Consider the following 16,741-nt stretch of genomic DNA (forward strand, 5'->3'; position numbering starts at 1 on the left):
ACTGACTAGAACGGTATCCAAACAGTGAATGAAATTCACTTCTTAGTGGATTAAAACCTAATTTCTTTGAGGCCTTACAGTACCTCTTTGTTTTCTCAATGATTTTGTAGACAGGACCCTTGAGTAACATAGGAGAGCTACTTCGTATGACTCAGAAGTGTAACTTCTGCAGTACACTGGGCCCAGACCCTAAGTGGGCAAGAAGACTCTATAACCATCCTAGGAACGTGTTTTGTAAGTGGAACTCTCAGAAGCCGGCCAGATCCACTGAAAGAACAGGGAGCGGTTCAGTCTCAACTTCCGGAGTCCGTCGCCCCGCGGCCCCGCGACCCCGCATTTCCGGGCTCGGAAGGGTGCGGCTGGGAGCGGGGTGTGTTTGTCGGTCCGCGCGTGGTCCACTCCTCAGCACTTTCCTTCCTGAGCCGCCACGCCTTCACTTCGGGCTTACATACAGTCGGCCCTGCCGGATTGCAAGCACCGGGAGGGTTGGGGCGTGGCAACGACACAGCTGCTGGCTGGCCGGCTGGAGGGGGGGGGGGGCGTGGCGCAGGCGCGCAACGCTTCCTAGTCCGGTGCTGTCCCTGCGCGCTCAGCTAGTCGGCCCAACACAGAGCGGCGGAGAACTGGAGTGGCGGGGGAGCCGGCAGGGCGGGGGCCGGAGCCAGGCCGGGCCGGGGCCGTAATGCCCCTGTTCTTTGCCGCGCTGTTGGCCTTGCTGTTGGTTGCGGTGTTCGCCCTCTTTCTAGGCCGGTGAGGGAGGGGATCCCGGATACGGCGGGGTAGGGGAGATGTTGGGAGGAAGAGAGGCTGAAGAGGGGGAGCGCGCTGGATAGAGGCGCGCGGGAGGGGGAGGCAGATGGGGAGAGGGCTGTAGGGGTTGGTGCGCGGGCGGGGGAGGGGTCGATTGGGGGCGCTGGGCCGGAGCGGGCGCGGAGAAGCTAGGATTGGGGGAGACTAAGGGAGCGGGCGAGGCCTGAGGAGGTGCTGTGGCTGGAAGGTGAATGTGTGTGAGGAGGGGGCCCGGCTCAGTGGTCTCCCTTTTTAACTCTACATGCCCCTGAGTGTCTCCTTCACCGAATACAAAGGGCACCTGCAGCCTTGTCCTGGGAAGCCAGAACAGGTTTGGCTGCCCGGGGAAGAGTGGCTTTAGAGCTGGCCGGGTGTGACCCCACAGTGCCTTCTTGCGGACATCTGTCTGGAGGGCGAAGACACGGGCTCTTTGGGGAGTGTGTGATGGCACGTCTGACACGGCTGCTCGTACTTTGACTCCTGTTGGGTCCTCTTTTTTCTATCTCGAGGGTTCCTAAAGATTTCAGGGGTTGCTTTCTTTGTCTTCAGTTTAGAAGGTGGAGTTTAGTTTATCTGATTACATCTGGGTGGAGGGGATTCCCTAGGGCTACAGTTCTGATCTTGTGGCTGAATGTATGTGACAGCGTGGTGTTTGGGAGACAGGAGAGTTGCCCAGAAGACCCAGCCTCAGGATTTGACCCTTTGCAAAGGCTTCTAGGACCAGCAAGGAGTAAGGGAAGTCATAATTGGGAGAGGGTCCTGTGAACTCACAGGGATTTTTCTGCAGGTGGCTTGTGGTCCGGTTGGTCACCAAGTGGTGTCAGCAGAAGCTGCAAGCAGAGCTAAAGATTGGCTCTTTTTTTTGGATCCAGAATGTCAGTCTTAAGTTTCAGCAGCACCAGCAAACAGTGGTGAGTCCTGGGGAACTCCCTGTGTGTGTGTGTGTGTGTGTGTGTGTGTGTGTGTGTGTGTGTGTGTGGCGGGGGCGGCAGTTGATTCAGCTGAATTTAAACTTTTAATTTTCTTTTAAAAAGAATTCTGGGTGACTTTCCTTGTTAACCCAGTCTTGCCACCTCTTTGCCAAGATGATCTTAGTGTGATTTTGGGAATGCTGGGATTGATGTAAGTTGTTCAATTAAAAATGCTTGTAAGGCACAAAGTGTCCATACCACATAACAAAGATACAGGGGTAAAGCACAGAACGAAGATAACAGGAACTAGAAGAGCTTACTGTTCTAATTTAAGAGGGGAAACAGGGTAACTTATCCATAAAATGTACATCAGGAATACGTACATCATTGTTAGGAGCAGGATATAGTGCAAAGGAGAGAAGCATGTACCAATGGAATGGAGGATAATTCATGGAAGGGCTATAGCACTTCCTCCTCTTCTCAGAACCCTTCCTGGCTTGTCAAGCTGCTCATGTCTTACCTAGCAGCTAATGTACAAAGCTTTCTCCCATGTTTTAGGAAATTGATAGCCTGTGGATTTCCAGCAAACTCCTTAGCCATGATCTGCCGTGAGTACCCTATATCATCACTTTTCCTTTGGGGAATATTTTGGGATTGGGGTTTGCAGAAAATGAAATTTTCTACACAGGCCTCAAAGTCTAAGAAGAGAAGTGGGTTCTTGGCTTGATGTCTCCTGGTCAGCCTGGAAGTGTATGAGGCAGATATTGATAACTACTATGAGACCATCCTCAATGATTTGAGCACCATTTTTAGCGATTCTAGGGGCGTGAATGTGAGGAAAAGGAAGAGACAGCTGTGGAAGGGATGGGCCTGATGGAATGAGGTTTCTCTTCTGGGCAGGCGCTATGTGGCATTGTGCTTTGGAGAAGTGCGTATCAGAACCGACCTACAGAAGGCTTCTGGCCTATTTGCTCCATTCTCCCAGAGCACTGGAGTGCATCAAAAGGAGCTGTCCTTCAGCCCAGCCTTATTGAAGATCTTATGTCAGGTCAGACTACCTCTCCCACTTTTTTGGACTGTTCTAGGAATGACTAGCTTTGGAGTCATGGGTGGGTTTTTCTACTATTTGTGAGACATGATACTAAGAGCTGCCTCTTACTTTTTTGCTGTTGGAAAGGAAAGGCAGTATCTTAGCATTAATTGTTGTTCTTCTTTGTTTATTCCTTCCAGCTATTCTCCATTCATGTAGATTCTATAAACATCATGGTTCTCAAGGTGGCTACTTCTGAGTCCTTGTGGCATATTCAGATTAGAGAAAGCAGCTTTCTTTTGGATAGTGATGGGAAAAGGTAAACTCTGGGTAGAAGAGGGTCTAATAGTCCCATTCTTTTCTTATAGTTGTTTCAGGGTGGGTGGCTGTGAGGGCCTTCTCATTCCATGTAGTTTTTTTAAAAGGCTTTATTTGTTTATTTTTAGAGAGGGGCAGGGAGGGGGAAAGAGAGGGAGAGAAACATCAGTGCGTGGTTGCCTCTCGAGTACCCACTACTGGGGACCTGACCTGCAACCCAGGCATGTGCCCTGACTGGGAATCGAACTGGCAACCCTTTGGTTCCAAGGCTGGCACTCAGTAAACTAAGCCACAGCAGCCAGGGCTCATTCCATGTAATTTGAGGAGAGGCTAAGGTTAGGCACTTTTGCTTGCCTTGTCCCTTCCAGCCAACAAAGCTTGATTGAAGGTAAACAGTGAGGAAAGGGGCCAAGTGCTTTTAATTTTTTTCCTTTCCCAGGCTAAAATGTGAGGTGAGCCTAAGTCAGATCAACAGCAAAGTTCTAAAGAGTGGCCAGTTGGTGAGTATGCCATGGTCCTTCAGCTGCCTTGTATCTTTCTGGGTGTATCAAAGAGCTTAGGGCTTACCCCATAGATTCTGTGTCCTTTGGAGTTCTCTCAAGGTAGTGTTCCAGACCACTGCATTTTGATCCAAAATTCCCAAGCTCCCTACATATACACACCTTATAAGCTTATTCTTGTGCAGGAGGACACCTGCCTAGCAGAGCTCTCACTGGCCCTAAAGCTGTGTCTAGAGGTGGGCATCAGGAGTCGGCACCTGAAGGCAATCACTGTGGATGTGTGGACACTCCACGCTGAACTGCATGAGGGTCTCTTCCATAGTCAGCTGCTGCACCAGGGCCCAAGCCTGGCACCCAGGCCTGTTCCCTGTTCAGGTAAAGCCCCAGTCAGTGAACTTCTTGGTTGTCCTGTTCTCAGGTTGTTTTGGAAGTAGAAAAAAGAGCAGTTTCACTATTCATTTAGGTGTGATTTGTTAGTCACCATGGCCTTGAACCCTGAGAATAGATAGAGGAAATAGGGCCTTTATTTGTGGTGGGTGAAAGAACCAGCGTTTAGTGGGTATTATCGTAAATTAGACCTGTACTATGTGCTTTATATATGTGCTGTCAGCATTGCACAAATGAGGACACAGAAGCCTGTGAAGACCAGCTAGCACACAGCTAGTTGATATTAAAAGTGGGGTTTAAATTATTTGACCCTAAAGCCCATATTCTTTCTATTATACCAATCTGCTCCCGTACTATTTTTTAGGCTCCGGGGAAGGAAGTACAGCAGGTGCCTTAATCTCTGGGATATTTGCCTTGTAGCCTAAGATTGGGCATTTCCTTGGCTTATTTTATATGGGAAATTTTGGCCAAAGAGGGCAGGGAATTTTTGGAGATGTGGGAGTGTTAAGGATTGGTGGCTCTTGTATTTACTCATTGTTTTCAGAGGTGACAAAGGACTTGGCTGAGCCAACTCTGCCTGGCCTATACCTCCTTCAGCAGCTGCCAGACCAGGTGAAGGTGAAAATGGAGATCACAAGTGTGGTGCTGTCCATGAATAGTCAAAAGAGGTGAGGTCTCTCCTGGCACAGAGGTGTGGAAAGTGATAGTTGGAGCTATATGCTGGTTTCTACAGCTAGTAGCTGCATTGAGTTCGTCTGTGGGGAGAAAGGGCATTCCCCATATTTCTGAGTTGGAGTCTGTTTCTGGTCCAGGCATCTGAACTGGACGCTGAAGCTGCTGCATTTCCTCTACCACCGTGATGAGGATCAGCTGCCCCTTCGAAGCTTCACGGCGAACTCTGACATGGCACAGATGAGCACTGAACTCCTACTAAAAGGTTTGTGAGTGGGGATGCTGTTCCCGAGAGAGAAGGGGAGGACCAGACACTCCCTAAGCGCCACAGGGTCGTCTTAATTTGATATCAGTGGGGAGGGTGATGAGGGAACCATACTGAGAGAAAATAGCCCCAACTCTTCAGTGTTAGTGAGAGTCTTTCCACCTCCTTGTCTGCCTGCAGTTTTACCTTTGCTCTATCAGCGTTCTCAGATCTGCCCTCTGCCCTTACAGATGGGTTGTTGCTGTCCCAGAGCCGCCAGCGCATTGTCTGCCTCAGCTCCCTCAAGGCTAGTGTGCAGGTGTGGTGATCATGGTACCAAAAAATCTCTCCTTTCTCTGTTCTCTTCCTACATTGTTGCCTGACGAGATGAAGTCCGAGCTCATAGTTCCGGGGTTCTCATTTCTAGGTGACCACCATTGACCTGTCAGCCTCCCTGCTTCTGAGCACTTGCATTATTCATTACCGGCACCAGGAGTTCTCTCACTGGGTGCACATGCTGGCGCTTGAGACCCAGGGGTCTAGTTCGTCCATTCTTACGCGAAGGGAAAAAAGGTCAGTGTAATCTTTTTTAACCACTATCTCATCAGATGGATTCTCTGCAATTCTTTTGGTCTGAAGTGGCATCTTGTGTGAAATACGTTTTTGACCGTTTGATCTTTCTAAATCTAAGGTTCACTGGCCCAGTCTTAGTAACAATCCTATTCTATATATCTTCCCCATTAGATTAGACTCTTTGATGGTAGGATGATGCCCTTTTTTTTTATGTCCTCAGTACCTGGCACAGTGCTTTATTAAACAAATGTTTGTTGACCTGAAATGATAAACAGTATCTTGTCTGCCTCATATTATAAGGTGGCAGGTCATGTTAGCGGTGCCATACCTCTCTGTGTAGTGTTTGCATTGTGTGGCATAGAGAACTTAAGGCAAATGGTGTGGAAGTGATGCTCCTTGGTTGTAGTAGGTTGAATTCTGTGACCTCCTGACGTTCACCGTATTTGACCTATGAATTGGCAATTTCGTACGGTTCAACGTAATAGCTTTTTGCCATTTCTGGAGATTAACCATTCGGAGTAGCAGTGAACTGATGAGTTCAGTCTTTTCTTTTTCTTTTTTTTTAAGATTTTATTTAGTTATTTTTAGAGAGAGGGGAGGGAGGGAGGAAGAGAGGGAGAGAAACATCAATGTGTGAGAGAAACATTGACTGGTTGGCTCCTGCGCTCCTCCAATTGGGGACCTGGCCCACAACCCAGGCGTGTGGCCTGGCTGGGAATCTAACCCGCCAGTTCGCAGGCCAATGTTCAATCCACTGAGCCACACCAGCCAGGGCCAGTCTTTTATTTTCTAGTTGCATCCATTCCTAAGAACCACAGTAAAACTCACCCTGATTTTTGAGAGCTTCCATTATAGGAAGCTGCAATTCTTTCCTTATCAAACAGTGATGTCTTGTCCCTATGCAGAACTTTCCCCCAAATCCTGGCTCCCATCATCTTTAGCACCTCCATCTCCAATGTCAACATTTCCATTCAGCTTGGAGATACACCGCCCTTTGCCTTGGGATTCAATTCCATCTCTCTGGGTAAGGCTCTGGGGTGGAAAAGGCACAAAAACCTGTCCATGAGTGGAGCTGGACCCAATCGATGGCCACAGTGGCTCCATAGAATGCCTCTCTTCCACTTCTTTGTTTTAGATTATCAGCACCTGAGGCCACAAAGTATCCATCAGCGGGGCATCCTAACTGTGGACCACCTCTGCTGGAGAGTGGGCAGTGACTCCCACATTCAGCGGGCACCGCACCCACCCAATATGCATGTTTGGGGTGAGGCACTCGTCCTGGACTCCTTCACACTACAGGTAGGTATGGACTTCGGTGAACAGGAGTCCATGCAGTTTCCTCATCCTGCCCTGCTTCAGAGCACGGAGCACCTTTTTGGAAGCAGGTGATGCATTAGTGTCTTATAGAAGTGTGTATCTGCGTGCTCCTATTGGGGTCCCTCTGCTTCTTTTCTAGGGTAGCTATAATCAGCCTCTGGGCCTGTCCAGCACCCAGTCGGATACCCTCTTTCTTGATTGTACTATCCGAGGATTGCAGGTAGAAACATCAGACACCTGTGCACAGTGTCTCTCTCGGATGTTGTCCTTGATGGGCCCACAGTCTGGGAAGTCAGCAGTCTCTAGGGAATCTTCATTTGGAGAATCTGTGTCATTACTGTGGAAGGTGGACTTGAAGGTGGAGGATATGAACTTGTTCACCCTTTCTGCCCTCGTTGGTAAGTAGGGCAGGAAGTCCATACTGAAAGTGGGTAGTTTGTAACCTAAGCACATTATGCTGGTTCCTTCTCATTTAATGAAGCTAATTATCTGTAATTTTTCTGTGTTAGAAGCTGAGAAGCTAGAATGTCCTACATAACTTTTAGGTTCTTGATATTTCTTAAGGGCTTATAAAAGGTTAGTACTAAGCAAGATATGTAAGAGAAAGATAGCCTTGATGTCCGATCAAGAGAAGGAGATGCATGTCGTTTTTCATTTTTATTTTTTCTTCTCTTGTATTTAGTAACTGATGTATCTCTGGGCAATTTGTAGGAGTTAGGGAACTTCTTTGGCCTGCCAGAAGTTTAGGTTAAGATAAGAAAGGAAAAATGTACCTGAAACATGAGGAATGAACTTGGAGAAGTACGGGGAATAAAGATAACTAGAGTGAAGAGAAAAAGTAACCAAGGAGAGCGAGGACCGAAGCTGTGGGTTGGAAGCCGAGGATCAAGGCTGACATGCTTTCTGGATGACAGGTGCGTCAGAGGTCCGACTAGACACGCTGACTGTCCTGGGGAGTGCCGAAACCTCCACTGTGGGTATTCAAGGACTTGTGCTTGCCCTGGTGAAGTCTGTCACAGAGAAGATGCAGCCCTGTTGCAAGGCCCCTGACATCCCTGCCCCGGTGCTCAGCCTCTCCATGCTCTCCGTCACCTATCACAACAGCATCCGCTCTCTGGAGGTACTGCTTCTGTGGGGGGGGGTTGAGTCAGGTCGCGTTCTCCCTAGACTTAGATCATTTCCCAGTCTTTTGAGTGATGTGAAACTCATTAATGGGAAATACAACACCTGGTTCTTTTTTCCTGGCCTGTTTTGAACATTTTTTAGCTCTTTATTATGGAATTGAAAGTATATGCAAAACTAGATCGACTATATGAACTTCCATGTGTTCATACCCAGCCTCAGTAATTACCAGCTTGTGACCAACTTGCTTCATCTGTACTTCCACCCATTGCCCCTGCCCTCTGGCTCTGGGATTATTTTGAAGCATATACTAGGCCAATAATATTCACTATAAATATTTCAGTGCATCTCTCGGGAACATACGGAGCTTTTTAAAGATCATAATCTTGTGTCATGTTGCTGAAACACTCAGCTCATCAAAAGGCTAGAAGATGGAGATGCTGGCAAACTGGAGAAGCTTTCCAGCACCGTTCTCTCGGGGCATTCGGTGGACAAGGAGGAGAGCGGGATATCTTCCTGTTCGTCAGGCTTCAGCTGCCTTTGGATCCTGAAGAGTTTGCTTTTTGAGCCTGGAACGCAAAGGAATTTTTCTATCCTAGAATTTCAATTTTCCCTGTCCACTTAGCTGTTCAGAACTGACTTTGTTTTTCAAGCTCCCTTCTTTGGGGCATACTTTCACATAAGTCAGTTGCCATATTGATGTGTGTGGTCATTACTTTTTATACTTTTTAAGAATTTAGTTAAGATGAAATCAGCATATGAAACATTTAAAAACTGCTTGTTGCACAGGTTATTGTACAGACTATGGCAGTTATAGAAAGATAACTTAGCAGAAATATAAAGCCAAGTGATTTATTGAGTATGTGATTTATATGCTAGATGTACTTTGATAGATACCAAAGAATTAAAATACAGGGCCTTTACTCTAAGACAATTTAGGATCTAGTTGAGGAGAATTTAGGTATGAATGCTCTTAGCGCTCTTGGTGCTAAGAACAAGGCAAGAGTCACTCAGGAAAGACTTCTAGGTGGAGAAGGTTCTTGAGTCATATATGCACGTGTAATAACCCCTGTCATCTCTCCTGTTCTGGGGCATGGTAATTGACAGATCCTTTTTTCTTGCTCCCTAAAGGTTCAGTGTGGCACAGGGCTGACCTTACTCTGGAGTCCCCCGGACCACATGTACCTGTACCAGCATATCCTGGCCACCCTGCAGTGCCGAGACCTTCTAAGAGCCACTCTGTTTCCTGAGACTGGTCCGCTCCTTGCACTAGAGACTCCAGGGACCACTTCTGAGCCAGAAGACCATCCCCCTGAGCCATCTCCCCCAAAGCGGCTGCTAAACCTAACGCTAGAGGTGAGCACAGCCAAGCTGACTGCTTTCGTAGCTGAGGACAAGTTCATAACCCTGGCTGCAGAGAGTGTGTCACTGAGTCGGCATGGGGGTTCACTTCAGGCTTACTGCCCAGAGCTGGCTGCTGGCTTTGATGGAAATAGCATTTTCAACTTTAAGGAGGTGGAGGTGCAACTGCTACCCGAACTGGAGGAAATGATCCTCCACCGGAACCCCTTCCCCGCGCTGCAGACCCTCCGGAACCGCGTCTGGTTCCTCTCCCTCGGCTCGGTGTCAGTGGAGTTTCCTTATCAGTATGATTTTTCTCAAACTCTGGATGAGGCCGTGGGAGTTCAGAAATGGCTGAAGGGGCTGCACAGAGGTGAAGCTCATGTTCAGGCCTGTCCAAGCCCGGCCCCACTCCCACCTGATCTACTCTTGAAGGTTCAGCACTTCTCATGGGTCTTCCTGGATGACATTTTTGAGGTGAAACTTCGTGATAATTATGAACTGATGAAGGATGAAAGTAAGGAGAGTGCCAAAAGGCTACAGCTGCTGGATGCCAAAGTAGCTGCCCTTCGGAAGCAGCATGGGGAGTTATTGCCAGCCCGCAAAATCGAGGAGCTCTATGCCTCTTTGGAACACAAAAACATTGAAATCTACATCCAGCGCTCCCGTCGTCTCTATGGCAACACACCCATGCGCCGGGCGCTGCTCACTTGGAGCCTGGCAGGGCTAGAGCTGGTAGCTCTGGCAGATGCCTCCTTCCATGGGCCTGAACGTGTGATAGAGCAGGTTCGAGAGCTTGATCCAGGCAGCCCTTTTCCTGCTGAGGGAGTCGATCTTGTTATTCAGTGGTGTCGTATGCTCAAGTGCAGTGTCAAGACTTTTCTAGGTAAGTCTTTCTTTGCAGAGCCTGCTGTTTGACCTTGGAGCTCCAGGGAGCTCTTTGAGTGATTACAGAGGAGCTTGGTTACATTGGGCACTCTGGCTGTTTTTGGATGGGTGGAGTGGGATGGGGAGTCTCCTCTTCCCTTTTTTTGTTCCTGAATTTTACTCTGAAATTACTTGGCTAATTTCAAAGAACAGCTAATTCAGTCATATCCAGGGTTAGTGTGGCTCTTAGATCTCAGTGTTATTCTTACCATCTGCCTAGGATCTCAGTGCCCTTTCTTAGCTTTGTTACCAACTACTAGCTTTTCTCCCAGGTGACTTTGTAAAATGTACGGGTAAAAGTAGTGGCAGGGGGAAAAATGCCTGAGAACGCGGAGACCATTCCCCTAGTAGCCAGTGTATATCTTCCCTATGATAACAGTTCGGATAAGAGACTATCCCCGGTACCTGTTTGAGATTCGTGACTGGCGGCTAATGGGTCGACTTGTGGGCACCGAGCAGAGTGGTCACCCTTGCTCCCGTCGGCGTCAGACCCTGCACTTGGGGCTACCGTGGGGTAATGTGGCAGTAGAGAGGAACATGCCACCACTCAAGTTCTACCACGACTTTCACTGTGAGTGGAGGGCGGCAGTTGGTTGGGCTGAGGGATGTCGTGATGGCTGGGGTGGAAGACGTGCTGAGGCCCTTCTGCGGTGAAGGAATAGGAGTGGGAATAAGTTGTGTAACAAGCTGTACCCTTTGCCCCTTATCCCAGCGGAAATCTTTCAGTACACGGTAGTGTGGGGTCCATGCTGGGATCCAGCCTGGACACTGATTGGCCAATCTGTGGACCTCTTGACCAAGCCTTCAGCTGACCCCAGCCCACCCTTGCCCTGGTGGGACAAGAGTCGTCTCCTGTTCCACGGGGACTGGCACATGGATGTTGAACAGGCGAACCTGCACCAGCTGGCTACTGAGGTGAGGGTCCAGAAGAGCTGTTTTCTTACTGGGATGGTTGGGGCTTGTACAGCACTCGGGGCAGGAGAGAAAGGTACGATTTGGCAGATGAGGGTGATACTCTTACCCATATCTCACCACGTTTTTGTGGGTGGTTATAGGATCCGTACAATACAACTGAGAATATGCACTGGGAGTGGAGCCACCTGTCATTTCACTGGAAACCTGGTCAGTTTGTGTTCAAGGGTGACTTGGATGTCAACGTGAGAACAGCCTCTAAGTAAGTGGAGTGATGGGTGAGGCCTTAACAGGGTGATGGACTCCGGCTGGAGGGAGAGGGGAAGAGCCAAGGGCTGCAAGTGACCAGGGCACTGAGGACTGGGATTCTGTTGTGAGGCAGGTATGACGACTGCTGCTTCCTTCACCTGCCTGACCTCTGCATGACACTGGACTTGCAGTGGCTATGCCATGGAAACCCCCACGATCACCACGGTGTCACTCTTCGGGCCCCAGAGTTCCTGCCTGAGGTGCCCTTGGGCCAGCTGCATGACTCCTACCGGGCCTTCCGCTCTGAGAACCTCAATCTCTCCATCAAGATGGATCTGACTCGGAACAGCGGGAGTGAGGCTTGGCTCTGGGGCTTGGGGAGGAAGGGCTGGGAGGGTAGGCTTAGGCATTGAGGACTTCTGCTCAGTTCTCTGGGGAGGGGTCAGGGGAAAGGGCAAGGGAGGATTTGGGTTAGCACCTTTTCAAAGAGGGTCGGTGGAAGTAAAGAACTTGGATCTTGGAAAGGAGAGGGTGTTGGGATATTTAGAGTGAGGCTGAGTGCTGTTTGGGTTTTTAAACCTCTAAAATCTGTAGTTAAGGAAGGATTTAGCGTCTTCCCTATGTTTTAACTATAGCTAGGAAATGTCTACGTTTTCCTTTGCAGCAATAGCCCAGCCCCGAATTCTGCTATATAGTAGTACCCTGCGCTGGATGCAGAACTTCTGGGCAACCTGGACTAGTGTCACAAGGCCTATCTGCAGGGGGAAGCTCTTCAATAATCTGAAACCCAGCAAGAAGAAACTTGGCCAGCACTACAAGCAGCTTTCCTTTACTGCACTCTTTCCCCAGCTGCAGGTCAGGCTCTGGCATCCTTGCTGACATCTTCATTCTGTTCTCCTTCCCTTGTTCACTCGTTTTTTCTTATCTGGTCTTTTAATCATCTCTCCAATGCCATTCTTCATTCAGTGTTAACTTCTTGTGACCAGGTGCATTATTGGGCCTCATTTGCCCAGCAGCGGGGTATCCAGATTGAATGCAGTCAGGGCCACGTCTTCACTCGGGGAACTCAGCGGCTTATACCTCAAGGTAAGGTAAAAAATGAACTCCCTTTCTTTCTCCTAGCCTGTTCCTTGTCCTCCTTCCCTTCCTCAGTTCCCTTCCCTTTCTCTCTTTCTGTCCCACACTGTTCCTCTGTGCTGGTCTGCATGGGCCCTGTGTGCTTCCTTCTCTCAGCGGGCACAGTGATGCGGCGCCTCATCTCTGACTGGAGTGTGACCCAGATGGTTAGTGACTTAAGTCAGGTGACTGTTCATCTGATGGCCTCGCCCAGCGAAGAGAGTGCTGATCATTGCCTTGATCCCTTGGTAACAAAGACCCACCTGCTGAGCCTGTCTTCCCTCACATACCAACGGCATAGCAATCGCACGGCAGAGGAGGTACCGCGTGAGGCTAGCTCTTTACTACTTTATTTGTGTCAGTAGGTGTCTCAGTTCTTCTCAAGCCCCCATAACAAAATACCATAGATTTGATGGTTTAAACAGCATTAATTTATTCCTCCATGATTCTGGAGGTGGAGAAGTCCCAGATCAGGACATCAGCATGGTCAGGTTCTGGTGAGGGCTGTCTTCCTGGCCTGTACATGGCAGCCTTCTGTGTCTGCACACGGCACCAAAAGTGCGCACAAACTCTCTGGTGTTTCAGGCCCTCTGGGCACAAATCCCATCATGAGGGCCTCATCCTCGTGACCTAATCTAAACCTGGTTACCTTCTAAAGGCTCCGTCTCCAAATACCATCTCACTTGGGATTATGGCCTTAACATATAAATTTGGGGGAGAGGGACACAACTCAGTCTGTATCAGTAGGTTTCAGACTAAGTCCCTGGTGATGTTCCAAGTACATTCCAAGCATGTATGTCATTACTGAATGATGCACTCACTTGGGTCAGCTGTATTAGTATCACTCTTTTTGAAAAGTACTTTTCTCTCTTTTCTTCTAAACATAGTCTCTTGCCCTTCAGGAAATAGGGTACAACTTTTCCCCTAGCGCCTTATTTGGTGTTTTTCTTCCCAATTAAGGAAGGATTGTAAGTGGAAATTCTCTGAGTCATTTAAAATACAGTGGGTATGTCTAACATACACGCTAAGACCACTTAGTTTTTCTTTTCCAGGGCCTCCTTGTCTGTCCCAGAACAAGTTTGTATCCAACAAACTTGTTTTCTTATCTCTGCATTTGTGGCCCAGGAGAAATGGTGGGAATTTCCATGCTACCCTGAGCTTCTCTTCCTGTTTCTTAGGAGCTCTCTACTCGAATTGGGGATCCTGCCTTTCATACACACCAGCTGCACTTGGTGGATTTACGGGCTTCCTGGACAACCACTAATCGGGACATTGCCTTTGGTTTATATGATGGCTACAAAAAAGCAGCTGTACTCAAACGTAATCTCTCCACTGAAGCCCTGAAGGGGTTAAAGATTGATCCCCAGATGCCAGCCAAAAAGCCGAAGCAAAGTGTCCCGACCAGTGCTCCAGCCCCACCTCCTGTCAGCACTCCCAGCTTTAGTGGACAGCCTGATAAGGGGTCATCAGGAGGTAAGCTGGGGGAGATGAGAATCCGCTGGGTTAGGGTTAGGATATGTACATTGGCTTGGACATGAGTTTGAAAAGCACTAAATCATGGCTGGTTCCATCTAAGCATAGAGATGAAACCATTATTTTTCCATATTAGGCCACCGAAGTCTTACATAACAGTGATATGGGGTATTAAAGCATCTAGTCCCGTGGTCAGGAGGAGAATCAGGAAGGAGTGTTGGGGCCAACATGGGATGAGTAAGGGAAAAAAGCAAAGGTTTAGAGAATTGTCTTATATTTTAGTAAATTATTTTGTTCAGTCAACAAATGTTTATTGAGTAATTAATAGCACAAAACTGTTGGGTTCAATGATGAATGTAGAACACATGATACTCAACGTGCCTCAACAAGTTGTCACCTCTGGATGAGCTAAGATTAGTTCACTCATTCACTCAGTCACTCATTTACCCATAGATTCATTTTAGCTTTATTGAAGTTTTATAATGTACCAGACATCACCCTAGACTTTAGGGATACAAAGATGGGAGGAGGCATAGAAACTAGTATTTATAAAGGTATGCAAGTTATTATTTAATTATGAAAATGCTTTGTAAGAATGTTCAAGAAGAAAGCATTTAAATCAGCGTAGGGAAGTCTAGAAAGCCTTCACAGAGAAGATGATAATGGAGATGGGTCTTAAAATATGGGTAAGAGTTTGACAGGTGAGGACGGAAGAGAGGGCATTTTAGGGAGAGGGAATAACAAGTACAGAGGAGTGCAAGTTCATGGTGAGTTTAAGAACAAGGTGAAAAGTGATAAATGCCACAAGGAAGAAATTAAAGAACGTGGAAGTTCTTGACTGCAATGAAGGAGAGAATGCACTCGGAAGATTTTATTGAGGAAATAGCATTTGAGCTGGACTTTTAAAGGCTTAGTATGGTTTGAACATGTGGAAATGGGGAGGAAAGGCATTCAAGGCAGAGGGAACATCCCGAGGGAGTGGAGTTGATAAAGCTTAGGATGTTCAAAGGAGAGGGAACAGTCTGTTTGGCCTAGAGAGTACTAAAAAGAGAGGAGTGAGAGAAGATGCTGGAAAGGAAAGCTGGAGGTAGATCATCAAAAGCCTTTCATACAAGGCTAAAGAATTTTTTTGTTTGTTTTTTTAAAGATTTTACGTGCTTTAAAAAAAAACTTATTAACTTTAGAGTGAAACATTGATTTGTTGTTCCACTTTATTTATGCATTCACCGGTTGATTCTTGTATGTTTCCTAACCGGGTATTGAACCCACAACTTTGACATGTCAGGATGATGCTCCAACCAATTGAGCTACCCAGCCAGGTCCAAGGCTGAGGGGTTTTTTGTTCTTACTCAGTACACAGTAGTGAACTACTGAAAGTTTTCGATAAGGGTGTGTCATCATTAGAGTTTTAATTTTAGGAAGATAAATCTGGCAGTAGTGTAGAGAAGGACTGGAGAGGAAGGAACTGTAGATGGGGAAACAAATGAGGAAACTTGTGGTTTCTCAACAAGAGGCAACAAGGGCCTGAATTAGGTAGAGGCAGTGGGCATGAAGATGCGGGGACGGATAGAAATGTTCTTGTGCATATAAGAGATTTGGCAACTGGTTGGAAAAAGGAGTTAAAATGGGGAGAGAGAAAATTTGAGGCTAAACAGCGTTGAGAAGGTATAGACCTGTTGATTTGGACATACTGAGTTTTGGATGCAAATAGTCCATCAAGGTAATGTTTAACAAACAGCTGGAAATGAGAGTCTAAAAGCTTAGGGCTAGAGATAGAAACTTGGGAATTTTAACACAGAGTTAAGAGTTAACGCAAAGGAGATAATAATAGTTCCTTACTGTGTGGCAGATCCTCTGCAAAATACTTTCACATATTATTCCATTAAATTCTCTCAACAACCTTATGAGATAGTTACTGTTATTTTACAGACAAGGAAACAGAACACAGGTTAAAGCAAGCTGCTGAGGTTCACAATCAAGTCACTGGCAGATAGGATCTTGAGCAGAGGCAGACTCATCTAAGTCTGGAGATTGTGCTCTTACCCCAAACACCGTTAGACAGATTCATTAGAAGAAAGAGTAGGAAAGAGAAGGGAATGTGCCAAGGATAGGCCTTAGGAGATACTTACTTCTAAACCTGGGAGAAAGCAGAAGGTCTAGAGGGAGCATTAGAGCTAGAACTCAATGACACTGATGGCAAGGGAGAGGTTTCACGTGGAAATGAGTGGTCAACAAGTAGCATTTCAAATAATTTGAAAACTGTAAGGAACAAAATGGGTGGGGTGGAGATCCTAGAGTAATCCAGAGGTGGCTATGTCTAAGAGAAAAAAATGCTACTATTTACATAGTTTCTCTTGGGAATCTGTTGCTTTTTTTTTTTTTTTTTTAAGATTTCATTTGTTTGAGAACCAAGAAGGTGGCGTGGGTAGACACACTGCGCCTCCTCGCACAACCAGAACTGACAGAAAATCAAACGGCAAGGAAGTTTGACACCAAGGAGATAAAAAATAAACATTCATCCAGACTGGTAGGAAGGGCGGAGAGGACTTGCGTTGCTGTGGCAGGACCGAGACTGGCGGAGTGTGGGACGAGCGGGGCAGGCAGTCTGACCACTAGCAGACCCTGCGGCCCCACATTTACACACAGATAAACCGAGAGGGCTGGACTCAAGAGTGGCGGAGAACGGGGCAGGCAGAGCGGCGGGTAGCACCCCGTGGCCCCACAGTCGCTCACAGATAAACCGGGACGAACGGTGGGGAGCAAGGCAGACTGCATAACCCAGGGCTCCAGTGCGGGGAAATAAAGCCTCAAACCTCTGAGTGAAAACACCTGTGGGGGTTGAGGCAGCAGCAGGAGAAAC

At 47.6% G+C, this 16,741-nt stretch overlaps 1 protein-coding gene across 1 annotated transcript in view; it reads left to right on the forward strand.

Moving 5' to 3' along the window:
* Nucleotides 1-574: 574 nt before the first annotated feature.
* Nucleotides 575-16,741, forward strand: part of BLTP2 (bridge-like lipid transfer protein family member 2) — a 28,349-nt gene continuing 12,182 nt past the window's right edge. Inside the window, exons 1-24 of the mRNA XM_024565248.3 lie at nucleotides 575-750; nucleotides 1,577-1,700; nucleotides 2,259-2,308; nucleotides 2,601-2,748; nucleotides 2,931-3,049; nucleotides 3,488-3,548; nucleotides 3,734-3,923; nucleotides 4,480-4,603; nucleotides 4,748-4,872; nucleotides 5,103-5,170; nucleotides 5,279-5,424; nucleotides 6,330-6,448; nucleotides 6,560-6,723; nucleotides 6,881-7,139; nucleotides 7,656-7,861; nucleotides 8,995-10,090; nucleotides 10,511-10,702; nucleotides 10,844-11,046; nucleotides 11,187-11,305; nucleotides 11,426-11,646; nucleotides 11,957-12,147; nucleotides 12,279-12,378; nucleotides 12,526-12,728; nucleotides 13,587-13,881. Of these exons, the coding sequence (XP_024421016.2) occupies nucleotides 683-750; nucleotides 1,577-1,700; nucleotides 2,259-2,308; nucleotides 2,601-2,748; nucleotides 2,931-3,049; nucleotides 3,488-3,548; nucleotides 3,734-3,923; nucleotides 4,480-4,603; nucleotides 4,748-4,872; nucleotides 5,103-5,170; nucleotides 5,279-5,424; nucleotides 6,330-6,448; nucleotides 6,560-6,723; nucleotides 6,881-7,139; nucleotides 7,656-7,861; nucleotides 8,995-10,090; nucleotides 10,511-10,702; nucleotides 10,844-11,046; nucleotides 11,187-11,305; nucleotides 11,426-11,646; nucleotides 11,957-12,147; nucleotides 12,279-12,378; nucleotides 12,526-12,728; nucleotides 13,587-13,881 (4,591 nt within the window). The 5' untranslated portion in view covers nucleotides 575-682. The remainder of the gene's footprint in view (nucleotides 751-1,576; nucleotides 1,701-2,258; nucleotides 2,309-2,600; nucleotides 2,749-2,930; nucleotides 3,050-3,487; nucleotides 3,549-3,733; nucleotides 3,924-4,479; nucleotides 4,604-4,747; nucleotides 4,873-5,102; nucleotides 5,171-5,278; nucleotides 5,425-6,329; nucleotides 6,449-6,559; nucleotides 6,724-6,880; nucleotides 7,140-7,655; nucleotides 7,862-8,994; nucleotides 10,091-10,510; nucleotides 10,703-10,843; nucleotides 11,047-11,186; nucleotides 11,306-11,425; nucleotides 11,647-11,956; nucleotides 12,148-12,278; nucleotides 12,379-12,525; nucleotides 12,729-13,586; nucleotides 13,882-16,741) is intronic.

The sequence above is a fragment of the Desmodus rotundus genome, chromosome 9 (assembly GCF_022682495.2).
Source record: "Desmodus rotundus isolate HL8 chromosome 9, HLdesRot8A.1, whole genome shotgun sequence".
Classification (NCBI taxonomy): Eukaryota; Metazoa; Chordata; class Mammalia; order Chiroptera; family Phyllostomidae; genus Desmodus; species Desmodus rotundus.